The sequence below is a fragment of the Tubulanus polymorphus genome, chromosome 3 (assembly GCF_964204645.1).
Source record: "Tubulanus polymorphus chromosome 3, tnTubPoly1.2, whole genome shotgun sequence".
NCBI classification, from domain to species: domain Eukaryota; kingdom Metazoa; phylum Nemertea; class Palaeonemertea; order Tubulaniformes; family Tubulanidae; genus Tubulanus; species Tubulanus polymorphus.
The window spans coordinates 12,222,504-12,243,485 of NC_134027.1; the positions used below are offsets into that span (position 1 = coordinate 12,222,504).

Consider the following 20,982-nt stretch of genomic DNA (forward strand, 5'->3'; position numbering starts at 1 on the left):
CCCTGTGGTCAAAAAGCCGCACGTCAACTCGTTGTGAATAGACTTTAGTAAGAATTACGAAAGTTCTTGTTTGATGCTTTCATCTACCAACGCAAACCATAAATCAGTCTATAAACAACAATTCTTTCTCGGTTCTTCTGCTGTGAGATCTGGCAAACATTCAGAAAATCTTTATATAAAACTTTTAAATAGTTGGAACCATATTTGGTTGGGTCGGAACAATGGAGTGTATTTATAATGAGGCTCGTGAAGGGATCACGCTGATACTTGATGATATTCCCGGCTACTTTCCGTAAAAGGAAAAACCGGAAGTTTAGGAAGATGTGGTTGCTTTGCTTATCCTGTATTAAAATAGAATTAGTTAAATTGTAGATAAAATAATTAGTATAAGTATTTCAAATAATTTAAGAATTGATAATCAATCACAATGTATTCCGAATCGTAGTTAATTATAATAATTAAAAAAGAAACAATGAATTTGTACTGTAATTAGAAAAGAAAACAAAGTTTTGAAAATATATTTAATTTGTGTAATCTAGATGTTGTTTAAGAACAAATTGTTAATAATCGCTAATGTTTTAGAAAAATTAATTTGTGTTAAATGTAAAAACTAGCTGTCTGAAGTTTCTGTTGTCTGTATGCGCTCGTTGGTAATTCACAGACAATAGCTGCTCTCTCAACAACGACTAGCAAGGAGTGAGTAAATCACAACGCGTCATGACAGGAGGGTTGGAAGGAAAGAGAGGATTGTGACCGGTGTATCAGTATGATCCGATCAGCCTCGCGAAAGTCCAGCCGCTGTCAATCTGGACGACGAAATGTTATCTACGTTATTGTGCGAGGTAGAGAACATTCTGAATAACCGGCCGCTGACTCGGGTTGTCCGACGATGCCGATGATTTAACCGCTCTGCCCCCGAATCATCTGCTCATGATTGGTGCGGGAAATCGAGGCGCACCAGGACTGTTCGAGAAAACGGCTCTCTACGCGAGAAAGCGGTGGCGCCGTATTCAGTTTTTGGCAGATCGTTTCGGGCAGAGATGGTTGGGTGAATACAAACGCCTTACAAACGCGCCACAAATGGCAAATGTACGTGGTTGGTGATATTGTTCTGTTGGTGGACAATTCAGCGAGAGTTAGTTGGAGCCTCGGTAAAGTCGTTGAAACGAGACCTGGCCAGAAAGGATATGTTCGCACGTTCGTTGTGAAAACTGCGAACAACCGATTGGTCCGACCGATACATAAGTTGGTCCCACTCATAGAAGCCGACGAGTAACTTTTTTGTTTGAAATTGTGTTTGTGGTGTGTTTTACTGATTGATAGAATAGTTTATGTAGTTGATAAGAGGTTTACTTAGACTATCTAAATACATTTGTTCCCCTTATGGGTTGTTTTGTTTTTGACACGTATACAGTTTTAGTCGCCATTTTTCGCTGTAACATATTAGATTGGCGGGAGCTGAAAATATTTCGGTAAGCAGGCTATGTCAGTTTACTTTAGTTAGCAGTATCTGTAGTATAGGTTTGTTGGGGTTATTTCTGAGTTTAATTACTTTATCTTTTAAGTCAATCTTCAATTCATCACTTGTCACAAGTTAGTCGCTGTAAAATGTGTGTGTATGATGATAATGATGTGACGGTCCAACATTTATGAAAAATAAACAATAAGTCAAGAAGAAGACGTCGCTGTTATCAATTTTCTTCTTTCGTCGCAATATTACCTGTGACATTTAAATATAATAAATACGGTAAATACAAATCAATATACATACTAATGGAAGACACATAGTGTACGGGTACATAATACTGTGAATAGCACTTCAAACAACTTCTTGCATAGGCGATGCATCATGATAGCTATTCGAATACATACGACCATGGACGTACAATCTAGATATGTGTTTTGTACATAGCCTAGTTTATACATCCATGATACGACCAACAATGGATAACCAAGAGAATGAAACTGAAACTGAACTGTATCACCATTGACCACATTAACCATACATTGCGTCTATCAAAACCTTCACTGTTAGGACTTAGAAACGTTACTAATACATCTTATCGAGCATACGAAAGATTTGTATTCACAGTAAACTGCGCTTACCTCGGATCTATAGCGGGACCAATAGGTTTTCTCCAGGGTAAGTGAATACTGGGGCAGCAGAATTTTAATTTCCTCCATATTTATTTAGTAGGCATTTAAAAAGCATGTTCATATTGTGTTTTGAATGCCTATATTCAGGAATCTTATGATGATCAAACTGAATATTCACTTATCGTCAAGGGGTCTACTGTACATAAGTTTTTGATGTCGGTGGATACCGAAGTGGGGTAGGCGATCGGGAAAGTAACAGGTTAAAATTGAATGTCAGCAAAATTCTGTCCAGAATAACTTGAGAAAAATTTCACAGAAATCCATTCAAAACTTTTGAAGTTATTCAGGACCGATCTAAGCACTTGTCCGTTTGCCCAGGGCAAGTACGTAGGTTATCATTATCACTTACCCCCGGGCTAGTGCAATTTTATGTCACAAAGCTTTTGTCCACTCGATATAACGGATCATAGTGCCATCAATCGGACTGCCAGGGCCAAATTCGGTTTTCGTATCTAGTCGACTATTGGTCGGAACTAATAACCGATTTTCGAAGTATTTTCGGAATATAGTTCCGACTAACGGACATTCGATTTCGTCCAGTTCGACTATAGTCGACTAACTCAGATAACCGAAGGTGGCCCTGTGTAGGGCAAGTAGCTTTTGGAGGAGGCAAGCGAAATTTCATATATGCTTGCCCCCCAGACAAGTGGCTTTCATTCCTTAGATTTACTCTTGAGTAAAAATACATGTACTTCAATTTTCAAATGACCACTCTTCTAGCCAGTGGTTTAATTCTACAGATCGAGTTAAAATGATTGAACTGAATCCATCAATTCGTAGAATCAAAATATTGTAGCTGGAGTTATCATTCCTAACTAATGCATTCCGTGATCATAATCTACATGTAATTGAATAATTACTGTCATCTAGAGTTAATAAGATAGTGACTTCACAAATTAAAGTGAACTTTGGTTGTTTTAATGTACCATTCAGGATTGGCATAATTTCTACAAAAGCGCATACATGTACATGTTTTACCTGATTAAATCCAAAGCATGTACATGTAATGCCAAAAGAATAACGTGTGATGAAAGCATAATTTGCTTAATCTATTGTTCGTCATCCCATTTAAATCAAAGTTTCTATCTACCAGTACCCCGATCTATATGGATGAAAATGAAGGAATACTTAAAAGTCCTGAGTTGGCTAAACCATAAATCCACAGCAAAATATTGAGCAACACTTAAAGAGAAACCAAGGATTTCTTTCTCTTCGAAACACCTACAAATTGTAATCGAAAAATCGAATAATAAAAAAAGATTATTAATTTCTATATGAAGTGAAATGAATACAAGAAAAAATCCAGGTATACAGCTATGTACTGTATGACAAGGAGATGTGACTTCTTGGGAAATAAGTTTGCTAATGCATGCATCACATTTATAACCAGGTGTTGTGATGTATGTACAATATAATGTTAATCCGTATCATTAACCAGATTAATCTATATGTAATTGGTCCCAAATAATCTACATTGAGTTTCTGATTATCGTAGAAACCCTGTATCCTGTATGTACCGCATATTGTATCATTTTTTGGAATTAGAGATTACCTTTTTCTGCCGTAATACATCATGTTGCGAGTTAACTGCGGCTTTAAGAAACCAAATCTGACTGATTGATACAGCATAAAAACAGGTGCACCTACACCTAGCTTGTACAGAGGGGGACCTTTTCTAATATTGTTTGAATGGTTTCTGCAAAGCTAACATCACATTCATTACCCAATTTACCATTGGTACCCTACTATGGAGTTAACAGCCAAGCTTAATACTCATTACCCAATCAGTATACAGGTGCTTCACTATTAAAGTACACATAAATCATAAATATCACATTTACAAACATAATTCATTAAACCAACCACAGTTGTAGACATTAATCTAAAGAATCTAAAGTACATGCTTAAAGTATTCTCATCCTCGAACGCCAACAATGTCTTCTAACTGCTGGAGGTAATGCGGTTGAATAGGAAGGAATATTTGTCTTGATACTGGTATCTTATCACACTGAAAAGAAATTCAAAATAACTCAATGAAAATTGGAAAAAAAACATGAACGTATTTACACTAGTACTCTAGTATACTCAAGTAAGAATTGACTTGTGCATGGGATCCGAATTAAACCATCAAATATACAACTAACTTCTTAAGTTTTACAGTGGAACCTCATAACAATGATCTTAGATGACCAGAAAATCTGTTAACAAGGTTCTACTATAAATATATTGAAGCAGAAAATCATATACATGTCTCAACCAAACAAAGGTTGAATCTTCTCCAGTAAATTCATACCAAAGTTCATCTGAACATTCAGGTTCACAGTCGTGAAATCGCATTGAACAATATAGCATAAAGACTTCTGGTTTGAGCCAGGGGGAGGATGGTGGAAACCCCGAAATTCCCAGATGACATTTGGCTTTATTGTTGACTGTTAAATTCTCATGGAAACATTATACATGTAAATTATTATCATTATGGATATCTATTTACATATCTATACATGTAAGAGGCTAGGACAAATTCTTTGCAAGGTATAGGTTCAAAATTGGTGGTAGTTACATGGATAAATGAGACATCAATTAAAAGATGAGGATGAGGAGATGGTTCATAGCCACATAATGAGGGCAGTATTCTGATTAAATCTGATAACAGAATAATAAGTTTCGTCAACAGACTGCAGGAGGTGCCATGTCTCGGTGGGATTGCAGAGATATGCCTTGATGATCTTGGTATATGCATAGAGCTGTGTAAACTTTTACATTTCTGTGGTCTATGGTACAGTGTCCAAATGTGTGAACTGGGTTATACTTCACTGCAGGAGATAACGGCGACGGGTCTGAAACTGTAATACTATTAACCTGTCTCAGTGACATATGCATTCTTTCTCTTTGAATTTATTTTTCTTCCCATGAATTACGACTTTTATATGGGTAGGCTTTGAAATAGTAGGTTTTGATATATTTAGAATCTATTTCACGCCAATGGGATAAACTTTAGATATATTTCAGGACCATGCTTTTCGATACGTCAGTGCGCATACAATGCATCCACCGACTGGTAGCCCCTGGGAATATCATTTATAACTAGGGGTCCAGGGACACCATGCCCACTTGGGAAGTGGTTTCAAATGCTCAAGAATCTAACAATTTCAATATTCAACGCCCCCTGGTGACCATATACAAAAACCAATGACCTTGAAACTCACCAAAATCATATAACACGTCAGCAGCTACAATTTTGTAATTGTTTGTGGTAACAAAGTATGCCTAGTTACCAATAAGATTTCATAAGGAAAAGTTATTCTACTATTCAACACCCCCTGGTGACCATATGCAAAACCCAATGACCTTGAAACTCACCACAATCATAGAAATTGTGATGAACTACAACTTTGCAATTGATCATGGTAGCAAAATATGCCTAGGTACCAATGTAATAAGGAAATACTAGGGTATTCTACTATTCAACGCCCCCTGGTGACCATATGCAAAACCCAATGACCTTGAAACTCACCACAATCATAGAAATTGTGATGAACTACAACTTTGCAATTGATCATGGTGACAAAATATGCCTAGGTACCAATCTAATAAGGAAATACTAAGTTATTCTACTATCCCTTGGTGACCATATAGAAAACTTATTTCCTCAAAACTCACCACAATCATAGACGATGTCATGAGCTACAACTTTGCAATTGATTGTGGTGACAAAATATGTATAGGTACAAATATAATATAGAAATACTAAGTTATTGTATTATTCAACGCCCCCTGATGGCCATATACAAAAACCAATTGACCTTGAAACTCACCAAAATCATGGAAAACGTTATGAGCTACAACTTTCCAATCGATTGTGGTATTACAATATGCTTAGGTATCAATATAATGTGGAAAAACTTTTCCCCACCTATGAATCAGTACTGATGACACCAAATTTCCTTTGGCAAAAAATAGAAAAAACTGAAACTATATTGCCTTTGGTTAGCTAAATGACCTGAAATATTTGAACAATGTAATTCAATGCAATTGGAACCTAAAAGAACTATACTTTTTGGAATCAAACCCTTCAGCGGAAAACTTGATAACAATATAATACAAATTCAACTTGATTGAATAACTAGGGGTCCAGGGACACCATGCCCACTTGGGAAGTGGTTTCAAATGCTCAACAATCTAACAATTTCAATATTCGATGCCCCCTGGTGACCATATACAAAAACCAATGACCTTGAAACTAACCACAATCATAGAACATGTCAGCAGCTACGATTTTGAAATTCATTGTGATAAAATATGCCTCGTTACCAATTTAATATGGAAATACTAAGTTATTCTACTATTCAACGCACCCTGGTGACCATATTCAAAACCCAATAACCTTGTAACTCGCCACAATCATAGAACATGTCATGAACAACAACGTTGCAATTGATCATGGTAACAAAATATGCCTAGGTACCAATATAATAAGGAAATACTAGGGTATTCTACTATTCAACGCCCCCTGGTGACCATATAGAAAATTTATTTCCTCAAAACTCACCACAATCATAGACGATGTCATGAGCTACAACTTTGCAATTGATTGTGGTGACAAAATATGTATTGGTACAAATATAATATAGAAATACTAAGATATTGTATTATTCAACGCCCCCTGATGGCCATATACAAAAACCAATGAACTTGAAACTCACCACAATCATAGAACACGTTATAAGCTACAACTTTCTAATTCATTGTCGTAACAAAATATGCTTAGGTATCAATGTAATATCGAAAACCTTGGCCGCCAATTGCGTCATAATTGGCTGATCAAAAATACCTGTCTCAGGTATAAAACATCCCTTTCCAAAGAATACCCATCAGCAATTGCAATGAGAAATGGCAAACCAGTAGGAAGCTACAGGACTCAGAATTCGGGCCAAAATTGAAATTTTTGGGCACCTCACCTAAGACGACCATCTTGAGTCCGATCGACCCAATTTTTGTTATGCTGATGGGCCCTGGGAGGGTTCAAATATACACAAAAGATAAAGGTAATTGATCAAGTTGTCTTCAAAATTTTCTTCAAAAAGTTCAAAAACGTGTAAAAAGTGCCGATTTTGGCGAACAGCAATGGCTGCCAGTCGGCCATCATGATTCTGACAGGACCAGTTTTTGGGCTGAAGATGTATCTAGCGTAGATTCATGTATAAACCAAATATCAAGACATTACCTTGAAGCGTCTTCAAAACTTCCCAAAATAATGGATTCCGTCTACGGACAGACGGATAGACGAACGGACGATAAGTGAACGCAATAGCCCGCTGGGACTAAAGTCTCAAGTGGGCTAAAATATAATTGCATACCTGTTAACCTGTATGCTTTCTCCGTACTTTGTATGGGAAATTAAGATTTTTTTCCATGTAAGGCCAGCCCCGTAGTCAGGGCCCTCCAAGGGGGAGGGGGTGCAATATAAACTACAAGTGGACCTAAACCACTGCAATAGCACCCGACGCATCCCAACCCTGGCTACGGACCTGACAGTGTATACAGGGATAATTATATGGGAGATAAGACTTAGAATTTATGGAATTTGGAAAAAATTAGAAGAAGGCCTCAAAGGAGGGGCCTGGAGAATATAGGCATTATTATAGACCTACATAATTCAAATTTTCAAATCAATCACGGAACTGTATATAAGTGAAAGTGAACGTTTTTGCTCTATAAGTTTCGTTTTGTGTTTTCTATAATCGAGGTCGTGAAAAAAATTATTGCATTTGGCCCTTATCAGCCACCATACATTTTGGTGATTGCCCCGCCCGAGAAACAGGATCTTTTTTGGTGTGGCCTAAATGCATCTAATTTTTCAAAATTTTTCAAAAGTTACGTGCCACAAGTGCATGTAAGTAGTGACCCAATGTTCTATATGCGCCTACCCATTTTCCCAAAAGCTAGATCCACCACTGATTGAAGCGCACAATCCATGATAAAATAACAATATCTGATGAATTATCAGAAGGGGTTGAGGCTGTCAACGAATGTAGTAAACATGTTCACATACCGTAGATTGATGATAATATTTTTCGTATGTATTCGACAATGCTGTGGATTTTTTATGTCTGCTCTTCCTTTGATGTGCAAATAGTAAGTCGGACACAAATGTATTATTTCTAAAACTAGAATGAACAGGAAGTATATGTCCCTCTGTTGAGAACAAGTATCGTCCACTTTCACGATTCACGTGATTATCTTCGTCGAATAACTGTAAAATAAATGTGTCCATACTGGAATGCTGGAAATTATGGATACCAGGTTTACATGCAGTCGAACTAACATAACTCGGATTACTAGGGACTCCCCATATTACTTTGAATTACCGTATTTTCCGACTAATAAGCAGATTTTCTAGCCTCAGATTTTTACCCCAAAATATCATGATCAGCTTATTGGACGGATACGATCTGACCTAAATAATTACTTCCCAAACTATGTCATTCTAATCCTCCTGAAGATCATCAAAATCAATAAGAGTGTTCCATATTTATTTGAGGTCATTATTTACTACCAATAATCTATTTAGAACTATTTTGTTACTTTGTTTCTTTCATCACCTCACAGCGGCAATCTAATACTGTAGCGCCAGTGTGCGCACCAGCAGTCAGCTGCGTGTTTGCGAATGTAGGTTACAATATATGGCTATCGGCAGGCGTGTATTTTCAGCCTCATACATCGTCAATTAAGACAAACTAATTGACGAATCAGTGAATTAAAATCTCCTGATGAAGGGCCTCGGCTTATTGCGCGATGCATTAAGAAATCCATGTATTTAAGGCTAAAATACTGCCCTCGGCTTAATCGCCGGAAAATACGGTATGTGTAAAATCCAAATTATAAATAGTAGTTTCCACGGTTCCAGGTTAAATGGCTCAAAAAAATCATTAATGAAACTCGGAAGGAAATATGAAGCTGTCGCAGAGAGTAGAAAATGTCTGCGAATTCTTGAAGGCAATAAAAAGGTCGACGCTATACATCAGACTAGTAAATGCAGGAACTGTGGTTTACAGCCTCCACCGAGAAAGTGTCCAGCCTTCAAGTCCAAATGTCATGGTTGTGGTAAAATTGGCCACTGAGCCAGATTCTGCAGAACGTTGAAGATGAGGAAACGATCGTCTTCGAGACCAAGAGATAGCCGTCCAGTTAACCGCCAACAAAGACCCAACAGGAGCGCAAGTCGCAGAGGTCGACATAGATCACACAGAAACAACATCGAAACCAATGACTCAAATGAAAACACAGCAGAAAGAAAACCTAAGAGAGTCGGGACAGTGTGCAAGAACTGCGATACAGACGACGATTCAGACGGTTTTGATGGTTACGTATTTGAGTCGATACACACGAGAAATAGAACTCGAGGCGAAGCATAAGCGCTACTCGACATTGACATTTATGGCCACCGGAGGCCTGAGTGTCAACTTCGTGTAAAAGTCGATACTGGGGCCCAAAGAAACACACTGCCGACCAGAATCTTCGGGCAGATGTGGCCGGACAAGGTCTCGTCAGATGGTAGAATACTGGCTAGTGAGAGTGGTGCGAAACTTTTTGCGTATAATAACACTGAGATACACCACCATGGTGTAATTAAGATACCGTGTAATTACAAAAATAGTCAACTCGTGAGCACAGAGTTTTTCATCGTAGACGTTGACGCTGTGGCTGGGTTGCCTACCTGTGAGGCACTGAACATCGTGTCAATGAACTGTACCATACATCACAAGAAAATCGACGGCAAACCAATCACTTCAGCCCAGCAACTCAAAGATATGTACCCTGACCAGTTTGATAAAATTGGTTGTTTTCCAGGCGAAGTCAAGCTACATGTCGATCCTGACGCGATACCGCATATTGATGCTCCGAGGTAGACACCAATAGCTTTAAAGGAGAAGATCAAACGAGGGTTAGATAAAATGGAAAACGAAGACAAAGTTATTCGGAAGGTCTCTATCGAAGAACCAAGCGAGTGGGTCTAAAGTTTAGCTTACTCACTGAAGAAAGATGGTGATCTACGTATCTGCCTGGATCCCAGACACCTAAATGCCGCATTGAGGAGACCACACCACAAGATTCCGACGCTTGAAGAACTTAATCATAAGTTTAGCGGAGCAAAGTATTTCAGTAAACTGGATGCCAAAGCCGGTTACTGGAGCGTCAAATTGCACCCAGATTCTCAACTTCCGATGACGTTCCAGACCCCGTATGGACGGTACTGTTTTACTAGGTTGCCATTTGGGCTCTCTGTGAGCCAAGACATATTCCAGTCAAAGATGGATACGATCCTAGAGGGGCTGGAAGGTGTTGTTAGCATCGCCGATGATGTATGCGTCGTTGGTAATACCAGTGAAGAGCACGACACCAATATAATCAACCTGATGGAACGAGCAGAAGAGAATGGGTTAGTGTTTAATTTCACCAAATGTAATATAAGGTGTCCGGAAGTCAAGTTCTACGGTTCAGTCTACAGTGAACGTGGTATGAGACCAGATCAAACGAGTGTCCGATCTCAGAAACATGAAAGCTCCGGAAAATAAGCAGGAACTTCAGGAATTCCTTGGACTGCTGACATACCTCAGCCCATTCATTCCAAACCTGTCAAGCAAGGCATATATTCTGAGAGAACTGCTGAAAAAAAATTCGGATTTCCAGTGGGAAAAACATCACAGTGATTGCTTTGACAAACTGAAACAAAGCATATCTGAGTACTCAACTCTAGCATATTTTGATACACAAAAGACACCTATACTTATGACAGACGCAAGTATGAAGGGACTCGGAGCTAGCCTTTTACAAGAGGAAGACGGATCCAAATTACTTAAACCCGTGGCTTACGGTTCAAAGACTTTGTCTCAGTCGGAGAAGAACTACGCATGTATCGAGCGCGAACTCCTTGCAATTGTCTTCGGAGTGCAGAAGTTTCATACATTCCTGTACGGCAGACCATTCAGAGTCATAACAGACCATAAGCCCCTAGTAATGATAACTCAAAAAAGTCTTGCTCCACGAGTGCTCTACCACGATTACAGCGAATGCTCCTCAAGCTGAAAGGATACAACATGAATTTAGAATACAGGCCAGGAAAAGAAATGACTCTTGCAGACACGTTGTCAAGACTGCCTAACGTCAAAAATCAGGAGCAAATCGAACTAGACATAAGAGTAGACTTTGTCAGGTTCACCTCAGAGAAGATCGTACAAGTAAGACACGATACAGCCGCCGATGCTGTAGTCTGCAAATTGATGGAAGTCATATGCACTGGCTGGCCGCGGTCCATCAAAGAACTACCCAAAGAACTCAGACCGTATTGGAGTGTTCGTGACGAACTTTCAGTCGAAAACGGAATTATTTTGAAGGCAGCAAGAATTGTAATGCCAATGATACTGAGAGACGAGATGCTGAAAAAACTGCATTACGGACATATGGGCATAGAAAAGACCAGACTACGGGCCAGAGACTCAGTATACTGGCCAGGCATCACTAGAGATATCGAAAACGTAGTAAAAGACTGCCGAGAATGCCCAAAACATCTAGCATCGCAGCCGCAACAGCCATTGATTCTCCAGGAAATACCTGGAAGGCCTTGGGAAATGGTTGGAACGGATCTCGAGTTGCACAACCTTAATTGGCTGATTCTCGTAGACTATTATAGTAAGTTTCCTGTCGTTAGGAAACTTCCCTGTCCAAGTCCCAGCAAGTTAGTTGTTAGTGCAACAAAGCAGGTGTTCGCCGAATACGGTGTACCAACTGAGGTTAGATCAGATAACGGACCTCATTTCGACAGCAAGGAATATAAATGTTTTGCCATCGAATGGGGATTCTCGCATCATACCAGCTCGCCAAGATATCCGAGATCGAATGGTATGGTTGAACGCACCATTCGTACTGTGAAAACGTTGCTGAAGAAAGCAAAACAAACCAATCAAGATCCTGACCTGGTGTTACTGGCATTGAGAGCAACGCCGATTGATAGTAAGTTACCAAGTCCAGGTGAATTGTTAACCGGACACAAGCTGGCGACACACCTCCCCGCGAAAATAATCAACATTGACCCAGACCGGGATGATGTACGCAATCGCTTGTTAGATCGTCAACAGATGATGAAAAAACACCACGATAAGCATGCCCACCAGCTGAAACCACCATCAATTGGAGACAGGATCACATACCAGAAAGAAACTGGCGGATCATGGCTACCAGGAACGGTTATACAAAAAACACCACAGCCACGATCATACGTCGTCCAAGATGATAACAACCAGCGTAGGTTCCGAAGAAATCAAGTTCACATCAGACCAGTTGGTGGAATGCAACAAGACAAGTCTAAGAAAATCTGTCCACTTTGCTCCTGAGCTTGTCGAGACACAACCTAGCAGACCCATCATTGGCCCCAAAACAAACCATACAACTAGGTCAGGTCGGGTCTCAAAACAACCCCAACGATTAGATCTGTAATACAATTACTAAATCTACAAATATTAAATCTACAAACGTTAAATCTACAAACAGTAATTAAACTTTAGAAATATTAGTTATACTATATAGTTATACCATAATTATTATGTTAGATTAGTTCAGATTCTGTAATTCATTTTATTATAACTGAGATACTTCTTAGTGTTTTTAAGTAGATATAGGATTATAGCTCAAAGTAAAAAGTAATTAGTTTTTTGTTACGGTTCCTTTCTTAAGAAGGGGCGTGTGATATGATTGTGTATATACACATCAATAAAAGTAGTTCCAAGTATGGCGGTCGTTCTTGTCATGTGTTTTTGTTATCTGACGCTCTGACAGTCGAATATATTTCAAGTCCTGATATCGGAGGACATCATAACAAGAACTAAGTGTCTCCAATGCGTGAAACCTTTGTTCTTGTTTTGATTGTTTCCCAAGCCTGAAATCTAGGTCCCAATGATCAAATTCCCTTTTATTGGTTACACTTGCATGCTATCAAAATTTTACTTGAATATTATGTATATAGTGCCTTTTCTATAGACTCATAGCCTAAAGGCTATAGGCGTGCTTAAAAACTAGGGGTCCAGGATTACCATGCCTACTTATGATAGAAATGGGCTACAACTGCAATATCTACAAAATATGCATACCAGTACACTGTTGCAATTGATTGTGATAACAAAATACATGCACAACTCTATTCTACAAAACAATAGAAACACTTACAAGATATAGATATTTACATGTTTCACTGAGAAAGAAACTTTCCATTCTGTCTTCTTGATCCATTTTATCAACATCATGAATAGTAGCAAATCCACACCTTAAATGTATGCTCATGTATCATATTTTCATTATCAACCTGGTAAGTAATCATTAAAATATAATCAAAATGGCTTTTCACTTACTCGGCTTTTGCATGTTTTTGAATACTTTTAAGAATGTCTTGACCGACGAACAAGTAAAATGGATTTTTTGTCGCTTGATATAGCAGATATGTCGATTCTACTAATTCAGGACGTAGGGGGTAAAATTTGATGTCCGGTTCTTTCATTTGCCAGTTATATCGTTCGGGTAGAACACCATACCGCCGCCATATCGTGTAATATAGCGCGTGGAAACAAATCGCTTCTTCTATATCACCTTTCAAAACCTGAGTATGAATAATAAAAGGCTAGCTAAAAATCTGTTTCTTACCCAACATCGATTCATTGCACATTTGAGTATTTCATAGTAAAATACGGTATTTGCCCTCCAGTGCCCATAGAGACAATGTTCGGTCTCGGGAACTTCGATAACTTGTGCTCCATGGAGACTGGGTCCTCCACCTACTGAAGATGTCCAGTGCCCCTGTGGCCGCCACGTGACTGAAGGATCAGATAGCCAACAAATGTGTTGTTTAAAGAGAAACTTATAAACCGGGGTATTCTTTACCTTAAGTTAAACCCCTCATTTAATGTGTCATAGCCAACTGGTAGCCAACTGAGCTACAACAACCATAAGCTCCTTTTTCTTTCGCTGTTATGTTAGAGCACACTAGTTGCAGCAGATGTGGTGAAATATGTTTTCGGGGTTTTATCAGGGGCCATGTAATCGTGTTCAACTATAACAGAATAGCCATCGCACCAGTTCAACCAGTTAAGCTATCGGTGTGCAAAAAATCTTGATGATGTATACAGTAACCTCATTATAACTAACTTGGATAAAGATTTATCCGTTATTACGAAAATACAGTATAACCTCTCTATAGTGAACGCTTGGGGTTCCGAAGAAATTGTTCACTATAGAGAGGTGTTCACTAAATAGAGGTAGCACATATTTGTGTCACGCCACCTACCAGCAGTTTGAATAACTACCCCCCAATATTAAGCTTTAATCCAAAACAATAACAGCTGTCCATTCATAAGTGTAGTAACCAATTAACCTAATTAGTACTGCCTAAAAACTATCAAAGATAACTAGCCATTGAATGACAATGAGTTATGTACATACAGTATATGATGAACACCTATAGTGTGATAACAATGAGTCTAATAGCAAACTTTGACTGTCTAGACATTCTGGGATGGGACCACAGTTCACTATAGAGAGGTATAATGATCATTTGGTACCAGAAAAAGTGTTCACTGTTCACTATAGAGAGGTGTTCACTAAATGGAGGTTCTGTTTAATTGAAAATGAGTAGGGAAAATTTGGTTCCGGGCAAAAAGTGTTCACTAAATAGAGGTATTCACTAAGGGAGGTTTTACTGTAGAACAATTTTGTTAAATGGATATAACAAAATTTTGGTTATAGCGAACAGGGTTCCTGGTCCCATGCAGTCTGCAATATTTAATTGATTAACAACCTAAAATGCCTATGCATCATTTGACATTTTTCAGTAAAAAATCTTTAAGATGAGGACTTTTTTCAAATTTGAAAACTTTTTATATTTGTCAATAAATTTTCTAATGAAAAAGTTACTTCAGCATTTGGAATGGTTCCCAACTATCAGGGAATTGCCTACAGCATTGGAAAACTACTACATAAACATACAATTTCGACATCATCTATACACATAGGTTGGCTCCTGGAACTTCTCCGTCAATAGTTAATACAGCATTCGCCTATAGCAAAAGGTAGGACTCGCGTAGATTGAGAATTATAACTAACCTGAACTCCTGGCCAAGCGGCCTGTAATGCATCAATCCAATAATTTGAAGTTTCTCCATTTTTCATGTTCACGTTTATGTAGATCGGAGGATTTCCATTTCCACTGTTACAAAATTCACGCCTAATAAAATGAAAAATACATTTGACATGTATCAGTATCATCAGCAGTTATACATCCGACTGAAGTTGTACTAACCCTCTTCGAAGGTGAAATTTAATAGTTTCATATGATTCATTAAATTTCATTAAATACGAGTCATCACCGAACATAATATATGCCTGCAATTAACAAGTTGATCATTAAGAAGTCCGGAGCTTTACAACCTATTGAAATTTTGATGATAAACTGAAAGCTGTTAAGTCTAATCTGTCTGGCGGAAAACTACCTTTATCATGTACTCATAGAATGAATCGATACCAGCGCCTAGTCCACTCATGGTACCAACCCATTTTCCAGTATGTATATTGATCACGTTACCTATGAAAAGATTATCATCATATAATCATTGCAATGCAAATAATCCAACTAGAAACAAGCTTTATGCTGTATGTACCGATATGAACATTCAGGGTTTCCAGCGGTCCTTCCAAGTCCTTCTTTTGGAAAAAGTTTGGACAAACATCATCTTTGTCCTTCGTTTTGACTCTAAGTCCTTCCTTTTGATAAAAAAGTCCTTCCAAATTTGATTTCTATGTATTTTTGCGCGCAATTTTGTCGCGAATTCGACCGTTGAAGTATTTCATTACTCAGTAACTGGTAATTACTGGTAATCCAATTTTCAGTAAGATTGAATCTACAGAAAAGTGTTACCATAAAATATATGGCTGGTCTACATGACTAGTATTCGGGCAAAGGCATTGCAAAAATGCTCCTTTATGGGCCCTCATTTTACTGGAAAGTACATATTTCCGAGTCAAAAAGTCCTTCCTTTTGGGTCTAAAATTGTCGAAAAAGTCCTTCTTAGTACTTCTTTTTAACCTGGCCTTACCACTGGAAACCCTGTGTATTGTATGCACAATGTGTAAATACTAAGTTGAGAACACATTTTTGTGCTTTGGTAGCCATCATCAGGTGGAATGATGGCTGTTACAAGGCAAGTTAAACCATCTACAAATTCTTTAACTTTTAACTCGTTAAGTAAATTATTCTCCCTTGAAACATGTGCACAGAAAACCACCTTACCCCTTATCTAACATAACTAACACTGTTGTATTTCTATATTTCAATATATCGCGCCAATATACTATATAAAACTATTTATATTCAACACAGCATCAAATGTCAGATTGATGCTTTGCTAGTGTATATATTGTATATTCTCGTATTGGTATATTTGATAATAAACTTTATTATGGCAAAAAAATTATCCAAATATGGCCATGTCGCTTCCTTTTATATCACATTGTGCGTAAATGTGTGTTTTGGAAAAGCAGCCTTTGAAACTGTGAGAAAATTGCTTTTTTTAGTTTTTGCCAGACTGGGTACAGTTGCTCAAAAAGTTGGTTAAATATAAGGCAGTTTTTTATTGTTGCTTGGATTACAAATCCACCACAAATACTGTGGTAACAATGGGCATTTATTTAATTTTCACTATATCAACTATTCACTGTTTAACTCTGACCAACTTTTGAGCAACTGACCCCTGGGGCTTAGTACAAAACTCCCTATAACAAGATGTTTAAGTCCTGGCTAGTAGAATTTATTGGACTACATCACCCGGATCCCTTTCTTTTGCGCAAAGAAAGCAACAAGATGGCGATTTTGTTTCGGAGTGCTGACATCAATGGTCGCCTTGGCCAATTATTGGGCTGCTAACCCAGTATGCTTAACTTAATACCAAAGTGTGTTCACAGAATGTCCCTTAAACATGATTATATACAAAGGCCGGATACCTAACGTACAGTTGAAAAGCACATGAAATAGCCACAGTGGGCACATAATGGGTCACACAGGATTGTGGTAACAGTGTTTGACTTTTTATTACCTTCTGTCATTTTCTAGTAATCTTGTACAAAGTAAAATACCCGTATATATCGAGTGTCACATTACACATTATGATTTATGAGTATAAGTGATGAAAATTTATTTACCAAATAAACCAGTGACATTAGAACGGAAACTCCACAGAGAATCAATCACACGGTGTGCCACAGATTTATACACGGGATCCTGTAGAAGATGACTTAAAATTCCGAATTCAAGTAGAATTGTGCCAGCTCCGGATGTACACGTTTCATTCGTACAATTCAAAGGAACTCCATGCCGTAAATTTACCTTCAACACAGAATATAAATCTGAAACAAGTATCACAGGAGCCAGTTTATAGTTCCGAGTCAGAAATGAGTTTATTTATAAATAAATCTGCAATTGAAGGGTCAGATTTTGATATTGTCCTGGCACAGAACTAAGTTCCACAGTTGCAAGTCAGCATTACACTTTGCCTGCAAGTACATCGCATTGCAGTTTATTGAAGGTAAATATAATTAGGCATTATCTCTATTGAAAGTTAGCAGCCTGTCAATCTTGTTGAAACGTAAGTAACTAGCAATACACCACATAGGCCTAGCAGAATCTGCCTGATTCATATATACACTGATTAATCAACATACTCAGTGGAATTTTTTAAATCATCTCCAGCACTTCAGATTAATAATTAGTCAGCACTAAATAAGAACTTAAAAATGATAATGATTACAGTCAAATCAGCTTTAATCCGAATCAGAGATCCATATTTCGATTTGAAATTATCTGTTTATTATTAAAGGTTCCTCTATAGGCCTAAGCCTTATACACCAGTAGATGATGATATATCCACTTCTGATTTCTCAGACACGATTTTATCAGCCCCAACTGATCCAAATTAAGCAGGGGTCTACCGTATAACATTTTAAAATATTCAACTCCAGTCAAATCCAACCCAGAACTCTCATTTCTTTTTAATAATTGAAAATCTGCTAGGCTTATCTGATTTTCATTATGAATTTAGGAATTATCAATAGCTCACCCTTGGATAAGGAATACCGGTTGCTGTATCCTGAAAAGCCGGCAACAATCGAGAAGCCAGGTCATGAGCTAAATGCAGCAATTCATCGTCATAATTATCGGGAGACACGTCTCCAAATGGTTTTAATGGATCAACAATAATCAAATGAGCCGACAGTAATCCACCTAAAACCCTGAAACAAAAACAAAAAATACTAAGTAGACTTTTCCTTTGAACTGAATGATCATTCTATAACAAAATAAAAGCAATCATATCTTTAATTCAATAGTTCAATAAAAGAGATAAATAGAAATCTCACTTAGGCCACACCAAAATAAAACCCTGTTTCTCGGGCCCGACCGACCAGATATTTCGTTGTTTCAAATAATCATTTTCAGAATAAAATATAATTGCATACAGACCCTTTTTCAAAATTTTGGTTGAAACAACTTGTTTCAAAAATATATATGTGGCCGACTGACTACCAAACTCTCCATTCTCGTAAATAATTTTTCCTTTTTAATCAAATCGTGATGTCGGCACTGAGATCAACATCATAAAAATATTTTTTTACATCGGATTTAACAATCTGATTCTGGAAATGATGCAGCCATGCTCAGACAACTTTGCTAATCGAACATTGATGGCGACCTTGGATTGTAAAATTCCAGGAATTCCGTGAAATATGTTCAAAATAGTTTTTTTATACTAGGTAATTGGAAACACCTCAATTCCTTTTATCATTATGGCCTACTAGCTGTTAATCATATTCCTGACTAAAAATTTGGTCCAGTAAAAAGTATTTTAAACGACCTACCCCATTTTCAAAAGTATACCCAAAATTCCCTACCTACCAACCCATTTTGGTGATTGCCCCGCCCAAGAAACAGGATTTTTGTTTTGGTGTGGCCTAATATATCTAAAATTTGTCAAACCATGGCATATTGGATCACTGGTATGATATAAAAATCTTTTGATTAAAAAACGTAGGAATGGTCAAGTGTATACAGTCGAGTAAGCTTATAGGCCTATAGTATTCTGGCCTGGTATTGTATGGATATGGTGATATCTATAGATGTACAATATATCTAACCATTTAAGAGTAGCGTATATCGTAGAAGAAACTTATTCAGACCAAAGTAAATATGTTTCCACGACATATGCAATGATGATATAAGCGTAGTCTACTGTACTTAGTGAATGAATCTGGCTCCACAAGTGAATAAACGATCATAATGTTTGTGTAGAAAGGTGGTCTATTTGTTTATAAATTACCTAATAGTAGCTTCAAATACCTGAACAGTATTTGACTTGTCAAAATGAACTGTATCTACGACTAGTTTTACTGCTTTCTTGAATTCACTTACATTACCCATTATCTGAAAAAAGAATTGAAAATGGATTAGGGGTCCTAATAACATATACCCACTTTTTAGTAACTGGAACCAAGGCAACCAGTCAGCTCCTAAAATCTGATCAAACTAATTTTTTGTTGCTGATCGGTCTTTTGCTTGGAGATTAAAATCTACAAACTTCTTATTGCTAATTACCCCGAATACATATAATCACTGAACACCACTCGGGGGATTTTCATTAGCATAACATTTTAGAGGAGCACCACCCAATTCCTTATAAATCTCACATAGCCCCTGCTGTAGATAGTTTTGATAGATGATAGAATGTATACATACAATAAGTGTGTCCAGTGAATCAACCAGAGTCAATGCATAGTCTCCTAATGCATCGTTGATATTAATGTTATTTCTGTAAGAAAGTTAAAACAAATAGAAGTAGGCAAACATCTCATAGGGTCGACCCTATCAAAGCCCTAACCTTAACCCAATATAATGATTTTATTGTTACTTTTATTAGTTTATATTTTTAGAGACAATGTACGGTCAAATAGTGTATCTACTCAGATGGCGTTGGTCGACACTGGTCAGCTTTAGCCAGTTAAAGCTGACCAGTGTCGACCAACGCTTTCTGAGTAGGAGCCTAAAAAAAAATCGTCTTACGGATTATTGTAGTCTGGACCGCGACCTCGACAATAAATTGGATTCAATTCATCCTTCGGGAAAGCGTATTTCATATAGTTATCATATCCAAAATAAAACATTTTTCTAGCTTCTTCTTTCATCTCCAACCGCTCAGACTCTGGGAAATAACTATATTTTGCATCGTAGGGGCTCCAATTCTTCTTGAAAAAATATATGTTAGTTTCACATTGTTGGATGACGTTCAAACACACAATCAACAAGATGAAACCAGAAAATAACTTCTTATATACCACGCCCGTTGAAGATTGCATTAACATGGCAATCAGTGTCGATAATTTGGAGCTTTCGCTCGCTATACATTTTGTCATGTTTTTGAAGAAGGCTCCACACGCCTGTGCACACCCGGAAACGAAGGTGTCGCATTATGCGCGACCTATATAGTTTACAAATCTGAATTAAATACGACGTCTACTAAATGATTGAACTATTGAATTGAATTCCCAGTAAACGTGATTAGACGAAATCTTTCCTTAAACACTTTTTTCTGCATGTTAATTAAATCATAAGCATGATAGCTAACTAAAGCGGAGTAATATAAAAGACTTGAGTAATGTGACGTGTCTGAACATTAAATTCAAATTCAAATCGTTTATTGGCTGATTTAAGTGGGTTCGAATCCGACTTTTTGATCCCTTCAC

General features: G+C 37.6%; 1 protein-coding gene across 1 annotated transcript; it reads right to left on the minus strand.

Annotated features, from left to right (window-relative positions):
* Nucleotides 1-1,696: 1,696 nt before the first annotated feature.
* LOC141902920 (ER degradation-enhancing alpha-mannosidase-like protein 1) lies at nucleotides 1,697-20,679 on the minus strand. The gene is made up of 12 exons (XM_074790882.1): nucleotides 20,303-20,679; nucleotides 19,979-20,051; nucleotides 19,563-19,666; nucleotides 18,309-18,480; nucleotides 17,395-17,578; nucleotides 15,690-15,781; nucleotides 15,500-15,582; nucleotides 15,304-15,424; nucleotides 13,560-13,804; nucleotides 13,378-13,474; nucleotides 8,210-8,410; nucleotides 1,697-4,165 (listed from the first exon to the last, which is right to left on the minus strand). The coding sequence occupies exons 1-12, from the start codon at nucleotides 20,650-20,652 to the stop codon at nucleotides 4,073-4,075; spliced, it is 1,815 nt and encodes a 604-aa protein (XP_074646983.1). The 5' UTR covers nucleotides 20,653-20,679; the 3' UTR covers nucleotides 1,697-4,072.
* Nucleotides 20,680-20,982: the final 303 nt, after the last annotated feature.

Bases quoted from the DNA above. Each gene is read 5' to 3' on its own strand.
- LOC141902920 (XM_074790882.1), bottom strand. From the start codon at position 20,652: ATGACAAAATGTATAGCGAGCGAAAGCTCCAAATTATCGACACTGATT. The intron at 17,579-18,308 runs GTGAGCTATTGA...TCTGTGTTGAAG, and splicing joins CCGGTATTCCTTATCCAAGG to GTAAATTTACGGCATGGAGT. The intron at 15,425-15,499 runs GTTAGTACAACT...TCATTTTATTAG, and splicing joins AAATTTCACCTTCGAAGAGG to GCGTGAATTTTGTAACAGTG.